The 27,048-nt window shown below is 38.7% G+C and overlaps 1 protein-coding gene across 1 annotated transcript in view; it reads left to right on the top strand.

The window, feature by feature from the left end:
* Positions 1–27,048, top strand: part of LOC122797753 (trafficking protein particle complex subunit 9-like) — a 3,992,710-nt gene that overhangs the window by 3,743,184 nt on the left and 222,478 nt on the right. The window contains exon 20 of the mRNA XM_044066278.1: positions 21,364–21,517. Coding sequence (XP_043922213.1) covers positions 21,364–21,517 — 154 coding nt within the window. The remainder of the gene's footprint in view (positions 1–21,363; positions 21,518–27,048) is intronic.

Genomic DNA, 27,048 nt, shown 5'->3' with positions numbered 1-27,048 from the left:
TTGAAAATATAGATACTTGTTAGCTATTACCACAGGCAGTTATTGATTTTTAAGTCCATTGAGTATATTCCCTCTTGTCGAGTTAGCTCATTGTAAGCCCTTATCATAAGCTATGGCAAAAAGCATTTTCACTGTCACCTCCACTGCTGTACTGCATTACAGAGCTTTTTTCCCTTCTCCACTGCTTGTCATCCATCAATCCTCCATAACTAGATCAACCCATTTTCTCTATCTATCACAATACCACTGGGATTTTTCTGATTGAGCCATTAAACACACAATTGCCAGCAACAGCTGACAACTTTGGCCTCAGTACTGACCACCTGGACATGTGTCTTGCCATGTATGCTTCCCATTGGATATAGCATGCACTGGTAGCCAAGCATGCACCTGTCACTGGCCCACTTGCCGCTGGCATGCAGCAGTACACACAGACTGCACTTGATTTCAGTACAGCTGTGGTCCTAGCTGTCTACGTACCCCCAGGATATGTAAATAGGCATTGGCTGCCTTGTTACTATCTCCAACAACTAGTGGCTCCTGAGTCACTGTCAGGACTTCATCTCTCTCTGAATCATAGAGGTGCAAAAAAGTTTGTATTTTATTGCATACATTTTTTACATATAAGTAATAGAAATGTTCTGCAATGGAGATTGTAGCTCTAGCCACTGCTTTGAATCCAAGAGTATCCCTTAAAAAGATATAATCGACTATAAAGTCTGTATGGCAATGGTTGGCCAAGAATTGTATGGCAAATTAATCTGCACTCTGATGATTAACAGGTAGTGTAAAATGCCATGGATATGATGGAATTTAATTGGGGATTGAAGAGCGCATTGTGAAGTACAAATGTCTGTACCAACACTATAGTCTGCATCTAGCTGTGACACAGACAAGGTTCATAGATGTGGTGCATTTGTAATCTAGCTAATTAAGAGTAAGCAATGATAAGGAGATTCATAACCCTTGTCAAAGATCAGAGTCTCGTCGCCATCATAGTTAGCAAGATAATATCCGTACATAAGATGTTTGGATTCATTTTCCAGTAACTGATACTGTACAGTAGCATAAGGACTGCTGCACCTCTGAGGAGAAGTTCTTCTGGTGCAAAGTTAAAGTAAGCTCCCATGTGCCTGATTTGGTGATAATTCAGGTGGCTGTAATGGATCCCATGGCACATATCAAAAAAAGTAGTAGAATGGTTTATTTATATTCAAACATCTAGCAACATTACTTGTACTTCAATTTATCAATCTATTCATCCATTCAGGGTGCATAGTGGCACAGCAGATAGTAGTATCATCTCACAACAAGTCATTTTCTGGATCAGTTCCTGGCTGGGGCAACTTCTGTGCGGACTCTGCATGTCCTCACTGTATTCATGTGGGTTTTCTCTGGGTGCTCCGGTTTCCTCCCACATTTCAAAGACATGCAGAGGATTAGAGAGTCAAACTGACCACAGCTGTGTATGTGTGTTACCATGGCAGTGCTAGCCACTCAGCGGTGTGAATATTGGGTCTAGGTAATTGTTACTGTTAAAATGACACCCCGACCCCCATTTGCAAAACTAGGAAAAATGAACTGTTGGTTAATGGAATCTTTGAACAGAACCCTTCTAACCTGAAAATTCCAGTGCTCAGATCATTTCTATATAGCATTCCCTCTCAATTATACACCTTCTTCCTGATGTCTAACCCCAAAGTAAAATAAAAACTATCTAACTTAAATAATAGATTCTTAGCAACAGTCCTGACATTGCGGCAGTCAGCAAGACGTGGCATAAAAACCCCATATGACTCACCATTGATACATAATCACGTTCACATTTACTTATATAACTAGCAAGTATATACCAATGCAGAATGAGAAAAACAGTCCTTTATTATAGCAATAACCCATGCCTGGGTGTGAGTAATGATGGATTTACCCACGGTTGGTGTGGTTTGGTCACGAGGGTGAAGCCTGAGTGGCCAAACAAAGTCAATCGTGGGTAAATCCAGCATTACCCACACCCAGAAGTGGGTTATTGCTATTATGCAATGACATTATTTAAGAAAAAAAATAATTACTTTTCTTAAATAATGGCATTGTATAATGCCTCCTTGCTGCCCTTCCGCAGCTGTCTGGTATTCTGTGGCAGTTCTGATGTACTGCGCATGCGTATGCTTATGCAGTACATCAGAGCTGTGGGCAGAAGCAATGGAGAAAGCAAGATCTCCGTTGCTTTTTACAAACTGTCTCGCTATGTTAAAGGAGTTTAACATAGCGAGACAGCTTTAAAAAAAGCAACGGAGAATCTCCGTTGCTTTTTCTAAAGCTGTCTCGCTATGTTAAACCCATTTAACATAGCGAGACAGTTTTGAAAAAAGCAACGGATAAAGCAAGATCTCCGTTGCGTTTTACAAAGTGTCTCGCTATGTTAAAGGAGTTTAACATAGTGAGACAACTTTAAAAAAAGCAACGGAGAATCTCCGTTGCTTTTTCTAAAGCTGTCTCGCTATGTTAAACCCATTTAACATAGCGAGACACCTTTAAAAAAAACAAAGGAGATAGGAAGATCTCCGTTACTTTTTTTAAAGCTGTTTTGCTATGTTAAACTTGTTTAACATAGCGAGACAGTGTGTAAAAAGCAATGGAGATCTTGCATTTTCTGTTGCTGTAAAAAGAGTTATACTAATGGAAAAAGTCCGGCCGACCAGACCTTTTTCTATTACTATAACTCTGATTTACAAAGTGCACGCTGAACAATCAGCATGCACGTTTTGAAATATTAATGGGGGGTTGTTGTATAATAGAATAAAAACAATTATCAGTATTCACCAACGTAAAATAATAAGCGCTTTTGTCTCCAATTATACAATTCAGGAGACTTTATCAAACAAGAACGGAACATTAAAACAGAGTTTAAATACTAAAAACACTGAAAATCTCCCTCCCAAATGACATCACTTCCTGGCAGAGCACAACGTTCTAATTAAAGAAACAATGTATCTTCTTGGCAAAGCACAAAGTTCTAATTAAAGAAACAGTGTATCTAAAATGAACATTGAGCTGAAAACCATATACAAGTGCAAATCGCATGCTTAAAATAGTAATAAATAATAAATAAATGACTAATATATATTGGCAGTACTCTAATAAATATATACAACAATAATTGTTCATGTGCAATCACGCAACTGCCAATAAAAGATAAACAAATGCACAATAAACATGGAATCCTAAATTAGGTTCTATATAACAAAGTGTTGGCAGCTTTGTAAAAAACACGCCCTAAACTCTTATATGACAGAATTTAGCAACTGTCATAAAAATGTGCAACGTATGGTTTAAATACTTGTATTACATAGGTTAACACTGTTTTTTAAAAATATATATTTTTAATACAGTAACACGACTAAATGGGAAGAAATTTGGGCAATCAAAATATATACTAGAACACCACCACCTTCTCCGATAGTCTAAGAAGCCGATGCTTAAATATGTAAACATAAAACTTATCTCATATAATACAACAATATATAAACCTAATAAATACCAACTAAATAAATAACTAATAGTTAAAAAATAACTAAATAGTTAAAAGGTGTATTTCCATTAGTCTCTACCTAATGCTTTTCTTTTTAGCAAACTACTAATAGAAATGCTATCATTTAAGCCTAGCAAACATGCAGCATTCAAGCGCAACTACCAGGCTAGTTCCATTTTTTCTAAATAGTATGGCCAAGCACCTCCCCTAGTGGAATACACCATACTTTCCAGTATAAAAAATTTAAAATAGCGTTCTGGGTATATATTAATATTTTTGGCTAATGCATTATGGTCGTGGCCATCATGAATATCCCTAAGGTGCTCATCTATTCTATTCTTCAACTTTCGTTCAGTTTTGTCAATGTAAAAACATGAGCAAAGTACACATAGGGCACAATAAACAATTTTTTCTGTGTTACAAGAGAATTTACCACTGATTCAAATATTCATTCCATTGACTACTTCAACTTCAGCTTCAAGTATATTGCTACAAAACTTGCATCTTCCACATTTATACCTATGTCCCTTACTTCGTTTTGGTGCATGATGTTCAAATATATTTTTCAAACAACAGACTTTCCTATATACACAAATCGGACCTTCCCCAAGAATATTTACCATATCCTTGTCATTGCATATGAATTCCCAGTTCTTATTTAATATATTTTTAATGTTATATGCATCCCTACTAAAAGTAGTTATAAAACTATTCTGATATGATTTATTAATTTCAGCCACCTTATTGTCAATAATGTTTGCAGGACCTGAGTCAGGTAAAACTAATGACTCATTAGTACTAAATTCTATTCTCCCAACCTCTTTAATTTTCAGAATAGGTACAAAGTGACCTTCTTGTCTCTTAACAACTTAATTCAAAATTTGATCAATTAGTTTCACTGGATATTTCCTTCTAATGAACATCTGTTTAAGAATGTTGCATTCCGCTAAAAATGTATTCCATTCAGTAGTCTTCCGGGCTGCATGCACAAACTGTCCCTTAATTACAGCCCGTTTTTGGTGAAATGGATGACTACTACTAAAATGCAGAAAACTGTTTGAATATGTGTTCTTACAAAATATTTTAGCAACAAAACAATTTAATGCTTCATTCTTTGCTAACAAAACGTCTAAATAAGAAATGCTGTCATTACCTATTGAGTGTGTAATTTTTAAAAATGTGGTAGTGCCATTAATAAAAGTAATAAAAGCATCAATCAAATCCATTGGTCCGTTCCACAAAATAAATATATTGTCCTTAATAATGAACACATGTTTTAAAGAATGGATAATATTGGGATGGGAAAACAAAATGTTTCTCCCACTCCAGCATAATGATATTGGCATACAAGCCTTTACATGCAGATCCCATTGCGACACCTTCATTCTGTAAAAAGCACTCACTCTCAAACAGAATAAAATTGTTTCTTAATACAATATCCATCATTTGTTCGTATAAGTTAATTTTGTCCTGACCAATGTGCTTTGTTTGCAGGTACTCAGAAAACCATTGAAGTCCTATTTCATGGGGAATAACATTATACAAGTTGATAACATCTATAGTGATGAATGAATAGTCATTACTATATTCAGTTTCATCCATTTTTTTTTAAAAAATCCCATGAGTCAGTACATATATTGGGTTCGTTCCATAGTAGCTGGCTTAGGGCTTTATCAAGATACTTAGCTAGTGGAAATGTAATAGAGCCCCGAGCATCCACAGTGGGCCTCATAGGTGGCTGATGGACATCTTTGTGGATTTCTGGGGGCCCCAAAAATAGTTGGAATAATTGGGTATTCCACCGTTAAATAATGTAGTTCATTAATATAAATCAAACCATCAATGAACATATCCTGTATGAACCCTTTAACTCTTCTATATACCCCATTCATTTCATTGAGGAAACTCTTAGTGTAAGTATCCGTATTCAAGATATCTAACATTTTATTATTGTAGTCAACTGTATACATGATAACTACCCCACCTCCTTTGTCTGGTTTCCTAATCCTCACACCATTATTCTCCATCAAAAAAGCAAGTTCAGATTCTTCCTCATCATTTAAGTTAGTATATACTTTGTTTAAACCAGACTTTCTATTCCTCTGTTTTAATGTTCAGTTCTTGTTTGATAAAGTCTTCTGAATTGTATAATTGGAGACGAAAGCTCTTATTATTTTACGTTGGTGAATACTGATAATCGTTTTTATTCTAATAAAGGACTGTTTTTACCATTCTGTGTTGGTATATACTTGCCAGTGGTCTCCATTGCGTTTTTTTGGATTTACTTGTTGGTTTCTTTTCTGTCACATACAAAGTGAGTGGATGTGCCATGCCAGTAACTGGAAAAAAAATCTCTGCTACAATGTTCAACCAAACATTTCTTCCAAAGACAAACCCTAACTTGGCATTGTTCCCCATTACTCGTTGGCATCCATTTTAAAATGCCAGTAGCTGTAGTATAAATTCTGCCCACTGCTAATCATTGAAAATGCCCTCAGTGATATCCTGGATGTAGCTAGACACCAAAAAGTAGTCGTCGTTTAACAGTTTTAACTCATGCCACCCTAGTCACGCCTCCAAGTGTCTCATTAGTTATGTTCTGCTGACACCTCTAGGCATGCAGTACAGCCTGTTCATGTTTGCATTAAGAGTTCCAAATCCATTCTACATACAGACTATTGAAAGATTTCATCTTAAACCTTGCATGATGGGCAGCACAATTGCAGTGATATTTGATCTCTGTCTAGAGCTGCTAAAGCAATATTAATTATTGTTCATATACTATTTATTTATATTGTAATAATTTTCGTATTTCTCTAAATATCTCAACAACCAAATAAAGAAAGAACTGATTAGGCTCTCTTGAAAGCTCAAAGATGGATCAACAAAATGCTACTGCTGCATATGTGTAGCTCGAGTGGTAACAGATATATTTCAAGTTATTTAAAAAATGCTACACTTTTACTGTTTACTGTGTTTAATCTGATTATGTCATTTTCATTTATTCCTCAAATGATGCATCTCAGATCCGACCTTGGATGTGTGTCAGCTGCATTTACATAGACTTGCAGATCTGAGTCTTAACTTTACTCATAATGTCTCAGAACCCTGTAATACCTCAGGTCTTGTTTGCCGCTTCTTTGCTTTAGATGTGGATCCCGCTCTCTTGAGTTTATTAGGGTATTTTTCTTGTGATTTGTAAGTATAATTTTCTAATGTTTTCTATCATAGATTGTCTCAAAGCTTTCCACCCTTTTAGTGTTTCAGTATTCTAGTTAGTCTCTCCTTTATTTTTCTACCCTTTTTTCTAGGGGTACTTAATACCATTGTTGGTACTTCTCTCCCTTATTTTTCTATTTTTCCTACCCTCTCATAGCATACAGCTTGGATGCCATAGTTGGTACTTCCTTTTCTTTGATTTTTCTTAAAAAAAAAACTCTATTTGTGTGTCTGTTTTGCTCCTCTTATCATGGCTGAAAAACCTACAGGTTTTAAAAAGTGCCCTAATTTGGATGCCCAGAGGGAGTGCATGTGCTGTTTTGGAGCAGCCCACCTTGAAACTGCATGCTTCATTTGTACTGGGTTTAACACTAGGGCCCTGAGTGTTTGCCACAGTAAGTTTTGAAAGGGTTGCTTCCATCTTCTGCTACATTCGTTTAAGGAGCTTCAGCCCCACCAACAAACAAGTCTTCCTAGGAGACCAGGCAGCATAGAAAGTCTCCCAACTGTTCTCCCAAACCTGCTCCAGCCTTGGAGCTGCCAGCCAAAATTATGAGAAGATCGGATCCAACTCCTTTAGATCTGACTGGGGGAATCACTTAAATCTCCTAGAACCTGATGATCTCATTTTTCTCCAGAGCCCATTTCCCCACAGTTTCATTCACCATTTCTGCACCCCCCCCCCCCCAATCCATCTTGTCCTTTGTCAGGTCCTCCCAGAGTCTGTCAAAAGTAGATGTGGATAAGATGATGAAGTTGTTTCTCAGGGCTCAGATTCAGATGAGGTGTTATCAGCTCTGTCTCCCATTGGATCTGTGAGCATCCAACCTGTTTCTCATCCACTTATTTCTCCTTCTCTGATTAATGGAATGATTTTGGAGCCCTTGGATCCAAGAATCCTTAGAGCTGATGGATCAGATCTGAAGACATCTAGGTCTTTAACTCAGACTGCATCCCTGACTTGTTCGGTGCCAATCTCCCTAGAGGATGTTGAGTCTCAGAGTGGAAGCTTTGGTGCTGGATCCATGGGGGATGGGTTCGACTCCAAGATTCAGAGCCATCCCTTCCTCTCAGCACATCTGTGCTTGACAGCTCGGATCGAACTCCTCCTTTGAGGCAGGAACCCAAACAGAGTTGGGGCTTGGCAGTGCCTGGAACTTTAGCTCCTGTTTGAGGTGGTGGAGAGAGTTTTCTCTTATCCAAGTGTCCAGTCTACTCTTATTTCTTCTGATCCTACCCCTCTACTGCCATAAGATCTGAGTTCTTAGCATCACCAGATTATCCCGTAGGGATAGCTGGCCTGTTCAAGATGCCAGACAGTTCCTCTTTAGGAACTTCTCCTCTCTTCCAGTACTCCTCCAGATCATCTCCCTGATGAGGCCCCCCCCCCAGAAGAAGTAATGCAAAAAGAGGCACAGATCCCTCTCAGGAATCATTAACCAAAGACACTGCATTCGATGAAGGGGAGGGGCTCCCCGGTCTCCACCACAAGATGTCTCCTTTGGAGACATTGTAGAAATTCTTGGCCAGAAAGGTGGATGTTATTCTCTTCCCTCTTCACCGGAGGAATCAGTGTTCCTGGAAGCCTTTGGATCCAGCCCATCTACATCTTGGGTTACCCCCATGTCTGATGACCTTATAGATCTTTGTCTCGATGGGCATGGAAGGAAGCAGATACCATAGAGCCTATTCCTCATCTCATCGACAAATTTCTCACCCCTCCTAAAGACCAGCATTATTGGAGAAAGGGAGTTCCTGTAGATGCCAGGTTTGTGGCGGTGGCAACTAAAAAAATAGCTGGCAGAACAGAGTTCTTCTTTCCAACTGCTAACAGAGTCCAGGGCACTGGGCAGATTTAGAAAGCGTGTTTACCTGTCTGCAACCTTTACTTTTCAGTCACTGACTTATTTGGCATACTTCACTAGATTGCAGGGAGATTTGATTAAAGAATTCTCCAAATCTCTTCCTGGGTCCTTGTCTGTAGAGAAGCACAAACAACTATCTTCACAGCTGGCCTCCCTTCAGTCCATCTCTAACACATCCATGAGGTTAATCTCTCATACAGCTGAAGGTGCCTCACAAGCAAGCAGGTTCAGGCATAGCCAGGACATGACTGGTTGCACTTTTTCTGATTTTGCAAAACCCTTCAAGTCTTCATTCATCAATGCTCCTTTTGATGTATCTTCCTTGTTTGGCTCAGCAGTTAAAGAAACACTGTCCCACAGTGTGCAAGTGAGAATACATTTTTCTACCCTGCATACATCCTTTTCAAGGAATTAGTGTGGAGATGAAAAGATATGGTTCCAAAGGTCACAAGGTCGTTTCCAGGATTCACAAGTGGAAACTTCTCCCAGAGGCAGGGGTGGGGGGCCATTTTGATGAAAGACTCTGCCCGTGTGGTAGAGGAGGCCTGCAAAACCAAGAATTCCGAGATACCTTCTCAGTTGGTTTGCCTGACTGCTCTTCTCTGGAGGCAGATGGGGGTGCTTGTCTCTGCACCCAGAAGTTTGGGCATCAGTAACAAGCAATGCTTATGTATAAGAAATCATATTCAGAGGCTAAATAATTTCATCCCTTTTTTGCAAATCCCACCAACCAAGCAGAAAAGGCTCCCTGATGTTCCATCTAGTCAGTAGGAGTTAGCAGCCTTAGAAATTCAAAAGCTGCTAGACAAGAGAGTCATCCAAGATATCCCAGCAGTCCAGAGATGGTTTAGAACTTACTCAAGGTTCTTTTTAGTGCCAAAGAAGACAGGGGACCTGAAACTCATTCTGGACCTCAACAATCTCAATGAATATGTAAAGAACTCTAAGTTCCTTATGGTCATGGGTCAGTTATTCTGCCATTTCTGCGAAAGGATGATTGGATGTTTTTTATCGATCTTCAGGACATATACTATCACATCAAAATGAACAGATGCTCCCAAAGATATCTACGCTTTCAGCCGGGGGCCAGTTGCTATCACTTTAGAGCTCGGCCCTTTAGTCTCACCACAGCCCCCATGGTGTTCACCAAGTGTGTCTGGCAGTGGTAGCAGCTCACCTGAGGCTGCTTGGATTCAGAGTGTTTCCTTACCTAGGTAAGTGGCTCCTCACCACCCCAACCAGGCATCTCCTCAAAAAAGCCAGGAACTACTTGCTCCATCTATGTCAGTCTTTAGGCACCACTATCAACTATGCCAAATCTCATCTGCAACCTCTCCAAGTCTATGAATTTATAGGCGCCCACCTGGATACCACCCATCAACTAGCATTTCTTTAGTTAAACAGAGTACAGTCTGTAAGATTTCAAGTGACACAGATATTTTACATCCCTCTGTTACAGCAAGATTGGTTCTCCAGGCTTTAGGGTCAATAGCAGCTGCTGCAACCTTGGTCCCGATGGCTTGGTTCTGTATGTGTGTTCGAAGGACTTTGGTTGTTCAGTGGTAGATTCTTCAACATCCTCTGTCATCACAGTTAAAACTCACTCAGGTTTGCAGAAATTACCTGCTTTGGTGGGTCCATTCCAATGAAGTTTGTCCAGGACGCTCATTTGTGCCTCTGCGCCCCCCCTCCCCCAAAGGAGCCACAGTGACCACAGATGCCTCCCAGTTGGGGTGGGGGACATTTCTTGGGAAAGATACTCCAAGGAACATGGTCTGTAAAGGAGATCAATTTGCATATCAGTGTTCTGGAGATGAGGCTGGTCCTCTTGTGTTACAGGCCTTTCAGGACTCCCTCCTTCTGGGGATGATTGCTGTCTAAACAGACAACATGTCCATGCTTTGGGACATCAGCAGACAGGTAGGAACTTGGTTCCTATCCCTTTGTCGAGAAGCAGTGAGAGGGCAGTGTCCTCCAACCACTTCTTTGGCAATGCACCTTCGGGGGGAAAAACAACATGCTAGCGGACAAACTCAGGAGGTCCATTCTGATGCCTCACTAGTGGTCTCTCAGTCAGTTAGTGGTGGAGAGGATTTTCTGTCATTGGGGTCAACCTTGCTGCTATCTGTTTGCCTCTCCCCACAACAAATGCAGTAGGTTCTTTGCCCCCCCCCCCCCGGAATCACAGAGATATGCTCTAGTCTAGAGATGCTTTAGTCCACGTTTGGCCCTCCAGCCTCTTTTACACTTATCCTCCATACCTCTAATCCCCAGTCCAGATCTGATTTCTCATCCCACAGGGATGGCACACCCAGCCATTGCAGGATTCAAATTAACTGCATGGTTTCTCCAATTCCTCTAGTTGTTAGGTATCTCAGGCTTTCCTCCCTAGGTCACCAGATGTTGCCATCATCCCAGAAAGCCTCCACCAAGGAAGATTTATGAGAGTAAAGTGAAAAGGATTTCCTGTTGGGCCTATCAAAGCAAATTGGATCCCTTTACTGCACTTATATTCCTGCTGTCTTGGATTTCATAGCATTGATATTTCAAGAAGAGCTAGTTCTTCCACCATCCAAGCTCAGTTAGCAGCCATCTCGAATTTTCATACTGGCGACAATGCTTCTCCTCTAGCTTCATCCAAACTATGCAAAGCGTTCCTTAAAGGCATGTTTTTGATTAGGCTTCCAGTTACAGACCCTACTCCACCCTGGGATCTAATACTGTTGTTGCAGATTTTAACTCTGAGGCCCATCAAGCCATCTTGCAAGTGTGACCGTAATTTCTTTCTTGGAAATGGCCTTTCTAGTGGCTATTACCTCAGCAAGGTGAGTGTCTGAACTCCAAGCACTCTCCTCTAAATTCCCTTATTTGGTTTTCCTTAAAGATAGGGTTACCTTACAAACTAATCCTTCCTTTCTGCCTAAAGTTACCTTGAGGCAAATATTAACAAGGCCATCAGTTTGCCAGTTTTCTTCCCCTCCTTCTCCAACAAAGGTGAATACATACTTCATCTTTTACATGTACATAGACAGGTCTCCATTTTTATCTTTTTATCTCCATAGGATGAAAGATCTCAGAAAAATGGATAATTTGTCCATCTCCTTTGCCACCAATAGATTTGGAAAACTAGTTTCCAAAATTTCCATAGCAATGTGGCTAAGAGATTGCATATTGTTTGTTTACATCAATGTGGCCTTTCCTTGCCTAGATGACCTAAAGCTTAGTCCACTAGATCCATGGCTGCTACTTCTGCTTTTTGGTCCAGAGCTTCCATTCATGACATTTGTTCCACTTGGTCCAGTGCTCATATCTTTATTGCTCATTACAAAGTGGATTTGATCTCCAGAGACAGGGCTGCTTTTGATTCTGCAGTACTCCAGAATATCCTTCCATGAGGACCACCCAGTTTCATGTAGCTGGGGACTCTGTTCAATCAGTTGAAAAATGAATGAAAATGACAACATCGGATGTAAAAGTTGTGCACTCAACATAACTGTGCATCAGTGTTGTCCATTTCTTCCTCAACTTTCCACCTTCCTTCCCCCTGCCTTGTCCTCTGGGAATGACCTAATTGTGAGTACGGAACCACTGTTCCATGTTTAAGCCCATACCTGTACTACTGACTCCTATATTGGCTTTGGTTAGTCTTTCTGCATTTGGGGCAGTAAACTCAATCTGAGGTATTACAAGTTCTGGGGCATTGTGGGTAAAGGGAGGAGCTTGAGAGTTGGCTCCCAAAGTCTAAGTATGAGTGTCTCAGTCAGATTCAGGGTCAGATCTGAGACCCATCAGTTGAGGAAGAATGAAAATGGGCAACACAGATGCATAGTTATGGTGAGTATATAACTTTTATTTATCATTTATAAAATCTAGTTTAAGGCCTAGAATTTAATGAATACTGCCTCTGCAAAGATTGGTTTGTGCTGAACAGATTGTCATTTACATTTATTAACTCTTATGGCTTCCGAGACCAGAGATATGACTTTTTGAAATGTGAGGACATAACTTGTTTTTTGTCAAAAAGCTCAGGATGTAATCATTGAACGTTAAGTACAAACCTCCAAAGCTCTGTTGGAATGAATGAGTTGACAGTCATAACAAGGCCTATAAACAGAAATATTACACATTTCCTTTCATAAGACATTTTCCAACTTCTAGCTGTACTAAATGGAACAAATGTCAGTACATGTAAAGATTCTGTGATTTAAACTGTTTATCATCAGAATTCCAGTCTCAATGACCACATACTCATAGTTGCCATGCACCCTCAGCTTCAAAGTTCCATTGCCCCCAGTAATATCAACATCAGTATATGTTTATTAACTAAAGGAAAACAATGTTTTGAATGACCTACACATCACTGACTAGGCATCACTATTAGTACAACAACCCTTCAGAAGCTTAACTTTTACTCTTATCTGATGTCTAGATAAGTATGTAAGCCCATCATTGCTGATGGGTCACCAGTGCTGTCAGAAAACTATTAAAAGACAAAAACAAAATGTGGAAAACTTGGAAAGCGACTATTGATTTGGACCAGCTTAATTCCTTTAACTCACAAAAGAAAAAATACAAGTGAGGAAAAAAGCAAAATCCTCTTATCTTAGAAGCAAACTGAGCTTAATGGCTTTTAAACCAAATAATTTTTGGAAGATCATATTAAATTACATACTTTAATAATAAAAAGCTGACCATCTCATAGTCTACAATGAATGAAGCAATGCTTAAAATAATACAAATCATTAGTCATTATCCCAGCACAACCTAAGAGGACAAATCCTTCCCAAGACCAAAATTATAATAGTAATCCTAACAGCAACCATAACAACCTGGCTGCATTTTAGCACCGTCTTCCCTCCATCCATTCTCAAGACAGCAGAAAAGCTTGAACAAAAAGTTAAACATAAGCCCTACAGATGGCACTCAGCTTTTCTAAGTATGGCTGCCTGTGCACTTGCAAAATCTCTAGCACATATATTTAAACTCCCTCACCCACTGTCCCAGAATAGTTAAACGCCCCTTGATCATCTTTGTACCTAAAATCCTTTCCTCCATAAAACCATAGGGTTTCAGGTCTGTCTGTGTTTTATGTCCACTAAAAAGTTGTTTGTGCAACTTCATGAGCACCTAATAAGCATGGCCTTGTATCAAAAGCACAGCATTGATTTAGAAATGATCATAACACTTTAACAGCTATATGTACAGTGACAGATAAAATCTGTTCAGCTATGGAGAATGTGACAACAGGTATTTTCCTCACTGATGTAACTAGGGCTTATGAGAGAGTCGGCTATGAGTTACTTAAGACTGTATATTTGGATTTGTTCAAAGTGTCAAACTGTGGTTCAAAAACTACGTTACTAACTGGACTTTCAGTTTAGCCACTGAAAATTTCACTGCACAGGAAGAAACAGTTGGTCTGTACTTGGGCCAGTTTTATTTTTGCTTTTCATTAATGATGTCACCTGCATGATTCTTCCTCATATCACTACGGTACTAACCTCAAATGTCATGCAATGCTTCAAAAGGATAGTAAAAAAAAGCATCTGTCATAAGCTGTGCCACCGACCTTTGACCCTCTACAGTTTGCCTGTTGGCCAAACAGATATCCACTGTGGCTGCCATTTCGGTGGCCCTGCACCTCTCTCTGAAACATGTTCAAGACAGGAATAACTAACAGGCTGTTGTTCATTGACTTTAGCTTGGCATTCAACACAGTGGTTCCAGTGCATCTCATAGGCAAATTAATTAACCTTGGCATCAACAAGAGCCTCTACAACTGGATCCTTGACTTCTTGATTGGAAGACCACAGAAGACATGTGCTGGTAACAACACATCAGGTATCATTACACTCAGCACTGGTGTGCCTCAAGGATGTGTACTTAGTCTTCTACTATTCACCATCCTTATCCATGACTTCTCTGTGAAATTTCCCAAAAAACATATCATCAGATACGCAGACGATACCACTGTAGTTGGTCTCATAAGGGAGGATGACAAGAGGAACAAAGTCAGCTCTCTGATGAAATGGTGCAAAAATAACAACTTGGAACTGAATATCAACAAAACTAAATAAATGATCTTTGACTTCAGAAAAAGGCCAATCATTCAGTCACCACTTGAGATCAGTGGTGAGGTGGTAGAGAGAGTACAGTCTACAAAGTTCCTGGGGGTACAGTTCTCAGAAGACCTCTATTGTTCTGTGAACACAGGCCAAATAATTAATAAAGCTCACTAATGCCTACATTTCCTGAGAAGGCTCAAAAGAGCAAAGCTTCCTCTGAATGCTCTATCCTCTTTCTATAAAGGAGCTATTGAAAGTACTCTCACCTGCAACTTTACTGTGTAGTATGGACACAGTATTACGGCAGAGAGGAAGACGCTTCAAAGAGTGGTGAGGATTGTGGAGAAGATAATGGGCACAAATCTTCCAACCGTGCAAGAACTTTTTACAACAAAAAGCATAAAGAGGGCATACAAAATACTGAGAGACACATCACAGCCAGCATTTGGCTGGTTTGCTAGACTTTCATCTGGCAAGAGGTACTGCAGCATCCACTGTAGGACCTCCAGGCTCTTGAACTGCTTCAGTAATAAGGCTCATAAACTCTGACACCAACTTGGGCGTCTTCTACCTCTAAATATGATCTCACTGGTAATATTTAACTGAAAGTGATACATTATTTAATTCACTGTAGTTAATATATTCTTACAGAAGTGCAATATCTTTCTCTTAAAAGTGCAATTGCAATAATTCCTCATGCGCAATATTAACGAACTGCCCTTTCTTCTCTTTTTCTATGTACAGTACTATTTGTTCATATGTTTAGGTTTATATGTATGGATAATTTTGGGTTCAGGCACCACTGGATGTGGGCAGATGGCAGTATGGAAGTTTAGCTGCAGTGACAAATGCCTGCAGACAATTCCCTGCGAAAAGAAAAGAACCCCCTACACCCTAACCACAGGTGTGAGACAAAAACCCTGTATGTGATCTACATACTACACCCCCTAGAAAACACCGTGTGCAACTAACACTGTAACATGTGCCTAGAATAGGATGCCAAGTGGGCATCAAAGTGGTACACTGAAACCTGTGTGCTGTGGGCAAAGCCTTTATTAATGCAAAATGTAAAGTAATGTGGGAAGTGCTTGGTGCATACTAAACCATGATATAATCATAGCTTATAGAAATGTGAAATCCTGCACATCACTATAGTCACACTTATGTTGCAAGATGTGTTTCCCTTACAACAATTGCCTTCCTTTGTGGTGTCACAGGCATCCCCCGCAACAGAGATTCTCGACAGGTATCTGTTAAGTTCTGCTCCTGTTGGATGTGGATGTCAAGGATGATTTGCTTATAGTCAGACGTGACCAATAAGGGGGTGACCACTGGTGTGGAGCATCTGTCTCCCATGTTGGTAATAACCAGGTCTGGGATATTGGAGCCCCTGGTGGGACAATGGATTAGTTGATCCAGGGCATTGGAATTTATAAATTCCAAGAACCATTGGGAAAAGGATTTGGTACCTGAGTTGTTGTAAGGGAGCGTCATCTAAAACACATCTTGCAACATAAGTGCGACTATAGTGACGTGCAGGATTTCCTCCGTGCTGTGGCACATTTCTATAAGTTATGATTATATCATGGTTTAGTATGCTTTTCGCAGGGAATTGTCTGCAGGCATTTGTCACTGCAGCTAAATAATTTTACTTGACTATAAATAGGTTATAAGGAGTATTTGTATGTATTAGTCATTAGAATAGTTGTGTACATATCATGTCTTATTTTTTTATATACTTAAATTGCCTCTGTACTCTGATGAAGAGCTGATACCCAAAATTTCGTTTAGGTTGCACCTGTGTTTCCTAAATGACAAAGTTTTCTTTGAATATTACTCTATGTTGATGGTACCTTTCTATGTAAGTATGGCCTAACTCTTCTATTCACAAACAACTTCAGACTCATTTTTCCCAGCTATGTAAACTGCTTAATACCAACCATCTGTTCTTAAGCCTTGAAAGACAGCAGTTAAGATGTTAGGAACACAGCAAAAACTGTTAGCAATACGAGCTCTAGATAAATCAAACTTAGCACAAGATGAATGCTTCTGTCTTGATCCATAACTAACATTTAAAGATCACATGAGTAAATTATCTGCACAACTAAACACTGCTTATTCAATTTCAAATCATTTCACTCCACAGACTAGGAATACCCTCACAAAAATGTATTTATATCCAGGCTGGAATATGCCCTTTACAACATACACAACTTGCTGAAGTCTAACACCTCCCTGGTCTCCCTCCATTTGCTATAGAGAAATCACTTTTAATTTAGCCACTGAAAATTCCATGGTATAGGAGAGGAGCATTTACCCCTTGAAATATATTGGAATACTCAAGAGTATTCAGTCCACTGTTAATGGGAATATGTAGATTAATTAACCTGTCCCCTGTACTATTCATAATGGCAAATGCCTGCTTGTTACTGCATGATCCACCCTTACAGTCCTACCTTAGAACAAGCTGTTCATAAAATCGTCACCATATCTACTAAAAACTCAAAAGTGATTGCACACTTACACTTGGAGGATGGGGGTGGAGGTACCAAATGTCACTTACAAGGTTTTAGCTGGGAGTCAGATTTTCTAATCTTTACTATAATAAAGTATTAGAATGTTCATACTATTCTGAATTAATTTTTGTAATTCTTGCTAAACTGCAGTAAACTGTTTTTATGCAAAGCTAATTTAGAATAGTCACATAACTGGAGAGGAAAAATTAAACACAGTGAATCACTGTTACCCACATTTAATTTTGTCTGGTATTCTGTGACCATGGAATTAGTATATTTAAGGAACGGGGTGGGTGCAAGAGGGCTTGCCACCCTGCAAAGACTTTTTTTTTTAATGAAACTGACTACATGGCAACATTTATAAACTGTAGATGACTGTCACTGTTGAAGTGACTCCCTGACCCCATGTACAAATATGGGAAAAACTGGTTGGGGATGGATGGATGACTGCATAAAGCCCTACACAGAACTGGCAAGGAACACTGACTGGTTAGATTGTTAGTCGCCTTTGCACCTTATCTATTGTACCACACAAAAGAAAATTAATGCAGTCCACCTAGGCTAATATTCAGTCACGTATCTCCTTTCCCCTCGCATCATGCAGATCTCACTTGTAGCTGTGTTTTCTCTAATCATTAAAACTGACCTGCAATGGTAGAAGAATGTGCAGTCACCCTCCACATAACTTTAACAGAAACAAAGCAGAAAACACCTTCAAAAAAAGTTGAAAGCAGGAGGGAAACAGACCAAAAGTAAAAACTATTACCAGGGAAACTGTACATATGAGAGTACCATTGGACAGCCAGTAAAAACTTGAAGAAAAGTGTTTTTTAATGCTATCCATCCATAACCCCTTTTCCCATTTTTACACGTGGGATCGGACTGTCACTTCAACAGTGATGATCAACTTCAGCTAAGGTTCACACCGCTGTTTTTTTAAAACATACATTATGATAAATAAATGCTGCCAGTTCTGACAAAATGAACATATTGGGCTCACATTTTCAACATATCGTATTATCTGCCACCACCACCACCTACCTTGATTTATGACACTGAATTTGTCCAACTTGGATTAAACATGCAGTTTATGACAATGACTACATGGCAGCATTTATAAACTGAATTCCACAATGTCATGCAATAGTTTCTAAGAAGAGTCCCCAAAGTGACTGCCCTGAACATTTCATACCAAACTTTTACACAGCTGAATAGTTGTAAGCCTACACAACAATCCCTTAAAATGGGAAGAGAAGCTATTATGCTTACATTGAGTCAAATGCAGTAAAAGAACCGCCAATCCGTGTTCACCCATCACTGGAATGCCTTACATGGAAAATGTGGGAATCTTTTTTCTTCTCCGTAAGTGTAGTTAGTCAAAGAAAAATTAATTGATTAAAGAGTTCATTGCACCAGAGTAGGTTGTTGCAGAGGAGATGCTTCTTGAAATAAGAAGTGCCCCTCTCTTGAGATGTTGATGCACCCTGCAAGTTCATGCCCATGTGGGACAGCATATAACGTTCGTGTTGCATTTTGGCTTATTTGTTTTGATTGATTTTGAATACTATAAACCCTAGACCTGGTAATCTCTTGTAAATAAGATGTCCTCCATTACAGTGGTCCAATTTCCATTAAGTCGTTGTTTTTGGTAATCTCAGGAATAACAGTCAGTAAACTAAAACATAATAAAATCACTATATTGGAATTATTTTTGTTTTGCTGGACTGTCTCCATTTGTGCATCATTTGAAGAACTGAGTTTGGTACTTTTTGAATACTAAGTCCAGCAGGATGAAATGGGGCTAAATGTCCAGAAGTCATCTGCTCTGTTTTAGAAGTGGGGTGATAAAGAGGCTTCCTACCACAAAATGTTCACAGGTAAGAGAGAGCAGGAGGCTAACACAAATTGGATTAGGTGGTGTTGGTTGGCATGCCTAAATGGCAAAAAGAAGTTACTCTGGAAATATCACAGAGATGCTGATTTTGTAAACTGGAGAGATGAAGAGATAATGTATATAAAGAAAATTTCAAATCATCCACAGGTGACTGCCATCTGCCATATGAGTGTCACTTCTCACCAGATGGATGCAAGATGAGGGTAGTGTTTGAAGTTAAATCTGGATGGAAGAGGCAAAAAGTGCCAATAATGTAGAGGGTATTAGATGGTCAGGGTGTTGTGTCCCCAGAGTTGTTTTACTTTGTTTTGTTTAATAGCCTGTAGTAGTTCCAGTATTACAGAAGTGAAAGAATATCTCTCATTTGGGAATCAAACCCAAGACCTGCAGTATACATACTGTGCTGGTGTCACTGCAGCTAGACCAAGACCCTCTGAACAAACAGGTGTTGAGTTTTGCCTGAAGAGGCATATCCTTTCAATAGGAAACTCCTAGTATGATGTTTAAAGTAAAATTGCAAGCATACACACACACACACACACACACACACACACATATCTCTAGGTACAGTTAGAATCACAGAAATTAAAGGATGATAATATCTCTCATTTGGGACTCAAACTCAGTACCTTCAGCATACCATTATGGTGTCAACTCCTGATGGACCAACAAGAGCCTCTTGACAGATGGGTTTTGACTTTTCTCTTTAAGAGCCTTATCCTTTCAGCTTAGAAACCCCAAGCATGTTGATTAAAGTCATATTACACAAACACACACAAATACAAGGAAATCACTTTGCTTAGGCACTATTGTGATGACATAAGTGAATGCATAATATTATCTTATATGGGATGCTTCAGTATGTAATACTTATGAAGGAAATTTTTGCATCACTCTGTGATCACCATACAATTCTTGAATGAAGTATAAATGGGCATGCAAACCTCTTCTTAAAGATATAAAATTAAGGGAAGAATTCCTTTATTTGATTATACTTTGCAGAATATATCCTATAAATGTAAATAAAGTATATTTGTTTCTCACCTATTTCATAAATGTGCGTGTCTGATTTGCGTTTGGTTGTATTGGTAGGAGATCACTTCATCAAAACCTTTTTTGCTTAAGCAGTTGTCAAATGTGCTGAATTCTTTTGAAAGTGGCACTTAATTAAATCTTTTGTTATAGTCTGCGGATGTCACCAATGATGAGCATTCTTTCTTTTTGTAAGTTTTGGTGATGTCAGAAGCCAAATTCTTTAGCTATGTGAGCAATGTACCACTACCACCACCACCACTAGGGGGATGCTGGAGCTAGCTTCCTACATGAAAATTGTTTTTGTTGCATTTTTCTTGTTATTTTTATTAAATAGTGCTGTGATCATAGCCGGTCTTAGGCATAGGCCAACTGGGCATCTACCTAGGACGCCGCTCTAGTATGGGTGCTTTTCAAATAATCTGGCACAGGGTGGTGTTGGGGAGGCACTGTGGAGACCTTTTTGCGTAGGGTACCAGTTGAACAAAGGCCGGTCCTGGCTATGGTACCCTTGGTAGATTGTTAGTTGTTTTAGTTAATGCATTTCTGACCTATAATCATTTTGTATCGGTTATAGTTTTGATGGATTTGTTTTTAATGTACTTGGTTTAATACTGTATTTATAATGGGGAGCTTTTCTGTTCTGCTTACCTAAATGCAGTTGTACCGTAACGTGCCTTTTAGCCTTCTTGTTCTTTAAAGTTTTTGGATTAATCCAGTTGCCTACTCATTAGAAATCCATGGGACAAAAAAAAATTCTATAAGGGATGTTCTCTTCCCCCAAAGAATGGTTGGTTTCTCTTTTTTTTTTTTGTTTTTGTTGGTATGTGGATCCCATCGCTTACTACAGTCAGTTAGAACTAGTCATTGGTTAGATTAGTAAAAATGAAGCACAAATATTTTTTTGATCTTTTGTCTCTATGTACTGATTCATTTTGCTAGTTATCTTGAGAATTTGATGAATTTTCCTTTTAAGACTTTTTTTTTTCTTTTTTGTAGTGTTCTTGTCACAGTCTTTTAAGGAAATGGCCTTTTAAACTTTTAAACTTGTGTTTGGCTCAAGACTGCAGTGACTACAGTTATAACATTATAGTAAGGCATGGTTCTGCTGATTCTTTTCTTACACACGTAACTTTCTTTGATGTTTAGTATACACAGTTTGAATGATTTAATGCTAATTTGACTGCATATAAATCATGTTGTCTCTAACACTTTCCCATATTTACTGCTTCTGTCTTGACAGGATGGCTATACAAGTGGACAAATTTAATTTTGATAACCTTCCAGAACCTCAGGGTGAACGGTTGTTGTTTGCAAACCAGAAGCAGCTAGAAGAAGAAAAACAGTTGGTCCAGGGCTTTGAAATTAACAGCAAGTTGGATATCGGTTGGAAGATCATATCCTTTATTTGTTGCATTTTAAGCCAATGAATTCTGCCAGCACTCATTTGCAGGGTAATCCAAGTTGCGCTGTTGTGTGAAATACAGTGCCATGTGTTGGTAATTACTTTTGAGACTGTGCTAAGATTCTCTGTATCTCTCTCTCTGTAGGTGGTAATTTCTGACATAATGATTGTTTTTGGATTGTTTTCAGAAGATCCAGCTTTAGTTTCTTGGTGGTGTTAGAGACTGTTTTAACTATTATTGATGTCTAAAAATGATACCTGAAATTTTAAACTGCTTATTGTCAGTTGTATCTATAAAACATTACATTACGTGACATGTTCTATTTACATGAGCAAAATGTGAACAAGAAAAAAACAGTTTTGATTTAGAGCTTTGCTGTTAACTATGTGGTTCTACTTCAGTTTAGTCTTCCATGTTGGAAGAGAAGTGGCATCTTCATGGCATGCTAATTGCCATCTAAATCTTGCACACAGTATCTAAATTTATCATGTAAATATAGGCCTGGAATACCTCTGTGATATATAATATGCAATTTCTTTTTTCAGAAAGAAATGGAGTTTGCTGAGAGAGCTATGTCTCTTTTGAGAAACTCCACTTTAAAATGTGTGTTTTATTTATTTTTTGCAGATGTAGTTGGCAACAGTATGAGAAATAACTTGTGAACATATATGTACAGTTAAGCTAGGTTTCTGTCAAGGAGCTGAGGTCCACTGCTTTCCGACTCTAGATAGGAACTTACAGTCTGTGATACAGTAACAGTTTAATTTTCTGAGAGTAGTTGGTGCAAGTCGTGGAACAGCAAGACTGAATGAACAAAATGACAACCTTGCATACGTATGAAGTATGCAATTGCTGTTTCTCAGAGTATTCCCTTTCCCCCCGGGTGTAGCAGTCTCAACAGTTGGTATCTATAGGTCTGGGGGCTTGCCTCCACATTGTGGGTTGCAGGGACCTTGCTCCCCTACAAAAGACAACTTTAAAGGAGAACAGCTATATCCTACATTTGTTCTCCTGTATATTTGTAATTTTTTTTTTAATTATTGGTCTCTTACTTATGAGTTTCAGAATTACAGTATGGAGCACTGTGATGAATATTGTTAATCAGAAGAGAAAATGGTGTCTGTTGCCAAAATCTGTTTCTTTTTACATTTTTCTTAATTAATATGGGTTCATACCCGATTTGCAAACTTTTCCACTTGTTAGTCAGAACTTACAAAGAACTACTATAATGTAAAATATTTAAAATATTACAATGAATGTAGTATAGAATATAATATGAATCAAGAGTGGTGACATTTACCTCACATGAGAAAACAGAATTTATAATGATGCTTGTGATCATGACTAAAGAAAGATGGCACTGGGAGAATGTGTCATAAACTTTTAAGTATCTCATGGAAATCCATACATGTCAATTTAGTGTGCTCTGCTTTGTTATATAGGAACAGATAGAGTTTGTTAGTCTGTCTGGCTTTATTCATGGAGTGCCATTTAACCAGCAGCATTTCTGGTTTGTATATTTATTTTTTCCGACCGAGGGGAAAAATGCTGCTGCTAGTGGGCTCCTGTTTGATAGATGTCATAATTTCCAGCTTTCAGCTCACTCAAACCCAAGATCTACATATCAAATCAGGATTCAGTTCATATATTATTGATTGAACTGAGCCAAAAGCCTGGAAATTTTGAATGCTGGATTGAATAGCATGTCCTTGCTGAGAACCAAAGAAGCAGTGGGAAAAGGTGGTGTGGATAGTATCAGCTAAATTTATTTATTTATTTTCATTTTCCTGACAGGCAACCAGATATTAGGGTTTGTGGATAGCTCAGGATGCCTCTGAACTTTCCCTGATTCTGCCTCATCTTTTTACCATGACCCTCAAACAATTTTTGATTTTTCTAGTAAATCACTAAAGTCAGTCAGTAATGCTAGATATTAGCATTTTATCCCTCTTATTTTTTTCCATAAATGTATAGATGAAAAACTGCTTGCTCTGTTAATATTCTAAATGAGTTAGAGTAATATTTAAAAATTGTCCCTATGTTTGGGCCTTTTTCCCAATTATTTTTGGCTATGTTCTTGTTTCTAGAACAAAGAAGATGACAGCATGCTGCTGAGTGGTTCAGCTAATGTATATTTGTATGAAGTAAGCTAGAAACTGTCCCTCACTTCTCAGAATGTTCCTGATTTTGGCTCATTTTTGGTCTGTCCCTGGAAAAATTAGTGTTTTTCTAGCATATTATTCAGGCCTGTTGTGACTACATAATGACTGTAATTTAAGTTTCAGACTTCATTTCCTCCAGAAAATGCATAACCTGTTATGTTAACATCTCTGTAAATCTGTAAGAGCAATATTTAAAATCTGTCCTTGATTTTGACCTTTTGTCTCCAATTCTTGTGCTAAAAGGTTAACACCTACTTGAACAAATTATTATTTCCTCTATTTATTTATTTTATGAGAGTTGTACAGAGAAGTGGGTGTCACAGCTGGGCAAGGGGATGGGCAGTTTGTAGATGAAAGTAACTGATCCTCTTGTCTGCTGAGTTTAAAGAGGTGCTAATCTGGCACTGCAGGACTAGTGTCATTTTTTAGAAAGATTGTCTTTCTGTGATTGTGTGTTTTTGTGAAAGAAATTAAGTAAATTACTGTGACCATTATTGCTGCTATTTATTACAGTTGGATATCTGAAGTGTACAAAGTCATTAAAGTGGCTGTAATTGAGGGATATGGAGACCATCTGAAGTTAAAATTGACGTGCTTGATCTGTCATGGCAGAAATAGTGCCATAAAATGTAATTGCTGAAATCACTGTAAAACTATTATTAATATGGCTTATGCTTGTGTTTGACAGTGTGTGGGGGTGGTTGCAGTGGATGCAAGAATAACCAGGTAGCCACTTTCCTTCATAAACACCAGCACTGTGCATAATATTATTGATGGTCTGGCTGGAGCAAAATGTTTGTGAAACCATGTGTTCTTTGACCCAGTAGTGCCATCAGTAGATTTGTCGTCTTACAGCACTTGGATCTTGTTGAGTTCTTAGCTGTGGATTCTTTTGCATGGTCTTTATACTCACGCCTTGTTTCTTTGTTGGTTGATCTATATGTTCTGGTTTCCTCCAGCACTACAAATAGAGCCCTATAGGTGAACTGACATGCCTCCAATTAGTCTGCAGATAAGTGTGCATGTGTGTGTATGTCTTTGTAAATAAATAATATCACCAATTTTTTTTATCTGTGGACACTTGCAGCATTTTCAAAAACATACATAACTCTTCTATGTAATAGTGTACAAAAAAGGTTACCAAATCATCTTTTAAGAAAAAGCAGAAAATGCACACACAACAGCCAAGCCTCTAGGGTCCTGGTGGTCTCCACAACTTGAATAAAGTAGATTTTGACACAGGCTTAGTAGTGGTCTGTGCCCTGAGCTCCACCTAGTCTGAAAGTAGCCCAAATCAGTGATGTACACAGAAGGTTGCTGTAGCTTGTCAGAGGTGCTGTGGTGACATGGTCAATATATATATATATATATATTTTTTAATTTTCATTTCAAACAAGCTTCAGAGGTGTACACAGATTGTTGTTTTAGCTTGTGTAAGTTGCTGAAGACAGTGTGGTTATTATTTCTTTAACTTTCCTTACAAACCTCAGAGGTGTGCACAGCAGGCATTATAACTTATGTGGGGGCTGGGGGACAGTATGGTCATGATTTCTTTAGTTTTTCTCAGAAGTCTCAGAGGTTTGCACAGAAGGATTCTAGATTATATAGAAGCAGTGTACTAGTAACAACAAATTGAACTACATTAGTGTGATATTTATTCTTTTTTTCATTTTCCTAACAAACAACAATTCATATTTGGGGGTAGTAATTAGGATGTACTCTGTTTCTGTTTGTCTGATGGAATCAGGTTGAAATATGTTACTGTGTTCTATTTGTATTTGTGTTTTCAGTTTCATCCCAGTGTGACATGAAGGTTATACAGAAAGTGGCTGCTTTTTAGGGTTAGTGGTCAGGAGTTGTGTTATATGTATATATGACAGTGACAGCAACCACTTGAAATATTTAACTATGGCAGTTTGTGCCCTTGCTTTCAACCCAGTCTAACACCAGAGTAATACATAGAAGTGCATATCCTTTTTTTTGGGGGGAGGCACTGTTACCAAATATGATTAATGTATCCTTACAATTATTTGTCTTTTCAGTTTATTGTGAATTGTTACTTTGTTTAGATTATTAAGCCATGTGCACAGCTTATGTCTTCTTTGAAAGAAAAGGAAATTCATTTCTTTCCTTACTCATGCTTTTTGTTGAGACCATTATTGGATCAAAAGGTTGAAAAATACCCCTATAATGCACCTCAGACCATCTAAATTAGCACAGAGTCTGGTAGCCTAGTGGCCTGCAGACCCTGACTTAATTTATTTCCTCCACAGGTTTCTTTCCAGGGTATCATTGGATCCAAAAGGTTGGAAATCCATTCTAAAATGCACCTCAGAGCATGTTAAACACTGTGGTTTCTGGGGACCTAGCAATGCCCAAACCCCCACTTTATTTCCTCCATAGTCTTGGATAATTAGGGGGTGTTTAAAGGATGTAAGAAAAAGAGATTCAAAGGGTAAGACAGAATTTTTTCCGTAGTCATAATTTTTGTTTAGGTTCTCATTGGATAAAAAGCTTGTTAAAAAAAGCTTTACACAGTGCACATCAGAGCATCTAAAGCCCATGGCTTCTTGGGGACTAGCAGCTTGCAGACCTCAGCTTAATGAAATAATTATTTACACATGGATTACAGTGGAGTGTTGGACAGTTATGTTGTCTTGAACAGATCTATCAAAAGCTGAGTATGACAAAATATGAGGAAAAAAGTAACAATGGTGAGGTGGGGGCAGGATGGAGGGGAAGAGTGGGTCACTGAAAGGATGTACATGAGGGGAGCAATGGGGAGTGAGAGGCTGCAGTGGAGCCCTTTGCCTAGGGTAGCATTTCACCTAAGGCTTGCCCCATTTCTTAGTATAAGGTTGGAATACCCAAGGGAGATACAAGGAAGTGTTTTTTTATTGAAAAGGTCCAGCCATGTGTTGATCAAGATTTGTTTTATGAATGGCTGAGAAGAGGTGCTCAGGATTGTGGACTGTTCACATGATTGCATGATAACTCACAGCATCTATGCAAATGGTGAGGAATACAGAGAAATTTATGCTGTACATTCCAGAACTAGAAACAGTTGCACATCTTTTTTGCAGTTTGTGATTGATATATGTGTGGTTCAGTATAGTGACAAGCACAGTAATGTGGAAAGGATGTTTCACTAGGAACTGCACAAACATTACAAAATGCAAGCTGCTGAGAAGCATTGGAAATATGAACAAAAGTTGCTAAAAAGGAAGAAGTAGTGATGCTGTGGTTATCACCCAACATCAACAGTTAAGAAAGTAGAAACAAGAAAGCCAGATACTGTTGTTAAAGAAGGAAGAACAAGAATCAGCATTAATTATTAAAATGTCTATGCCCATAGCCGGC

Source organism: Protopterus annectens, chromosome 3.part1, assembly GCF_019279795.1.
Source record: "Protopterus annectens isolate FY-2018-M chromosome 3.part1, PAN1.0, whole genome shotgun sequence".
Classification (NCBI taxonomy): domain Eukaryota; kingdom Metazoa; phylum Chordata; order Ceratodontiformes; family Protopteridae; genus Protopterus; species Protopterus annectens.
The sequence above is the reverse complement of the archived record's forward strand: the minus strand, read 5'-3'. Positions and strand labels throughout refer to the sequence as shown.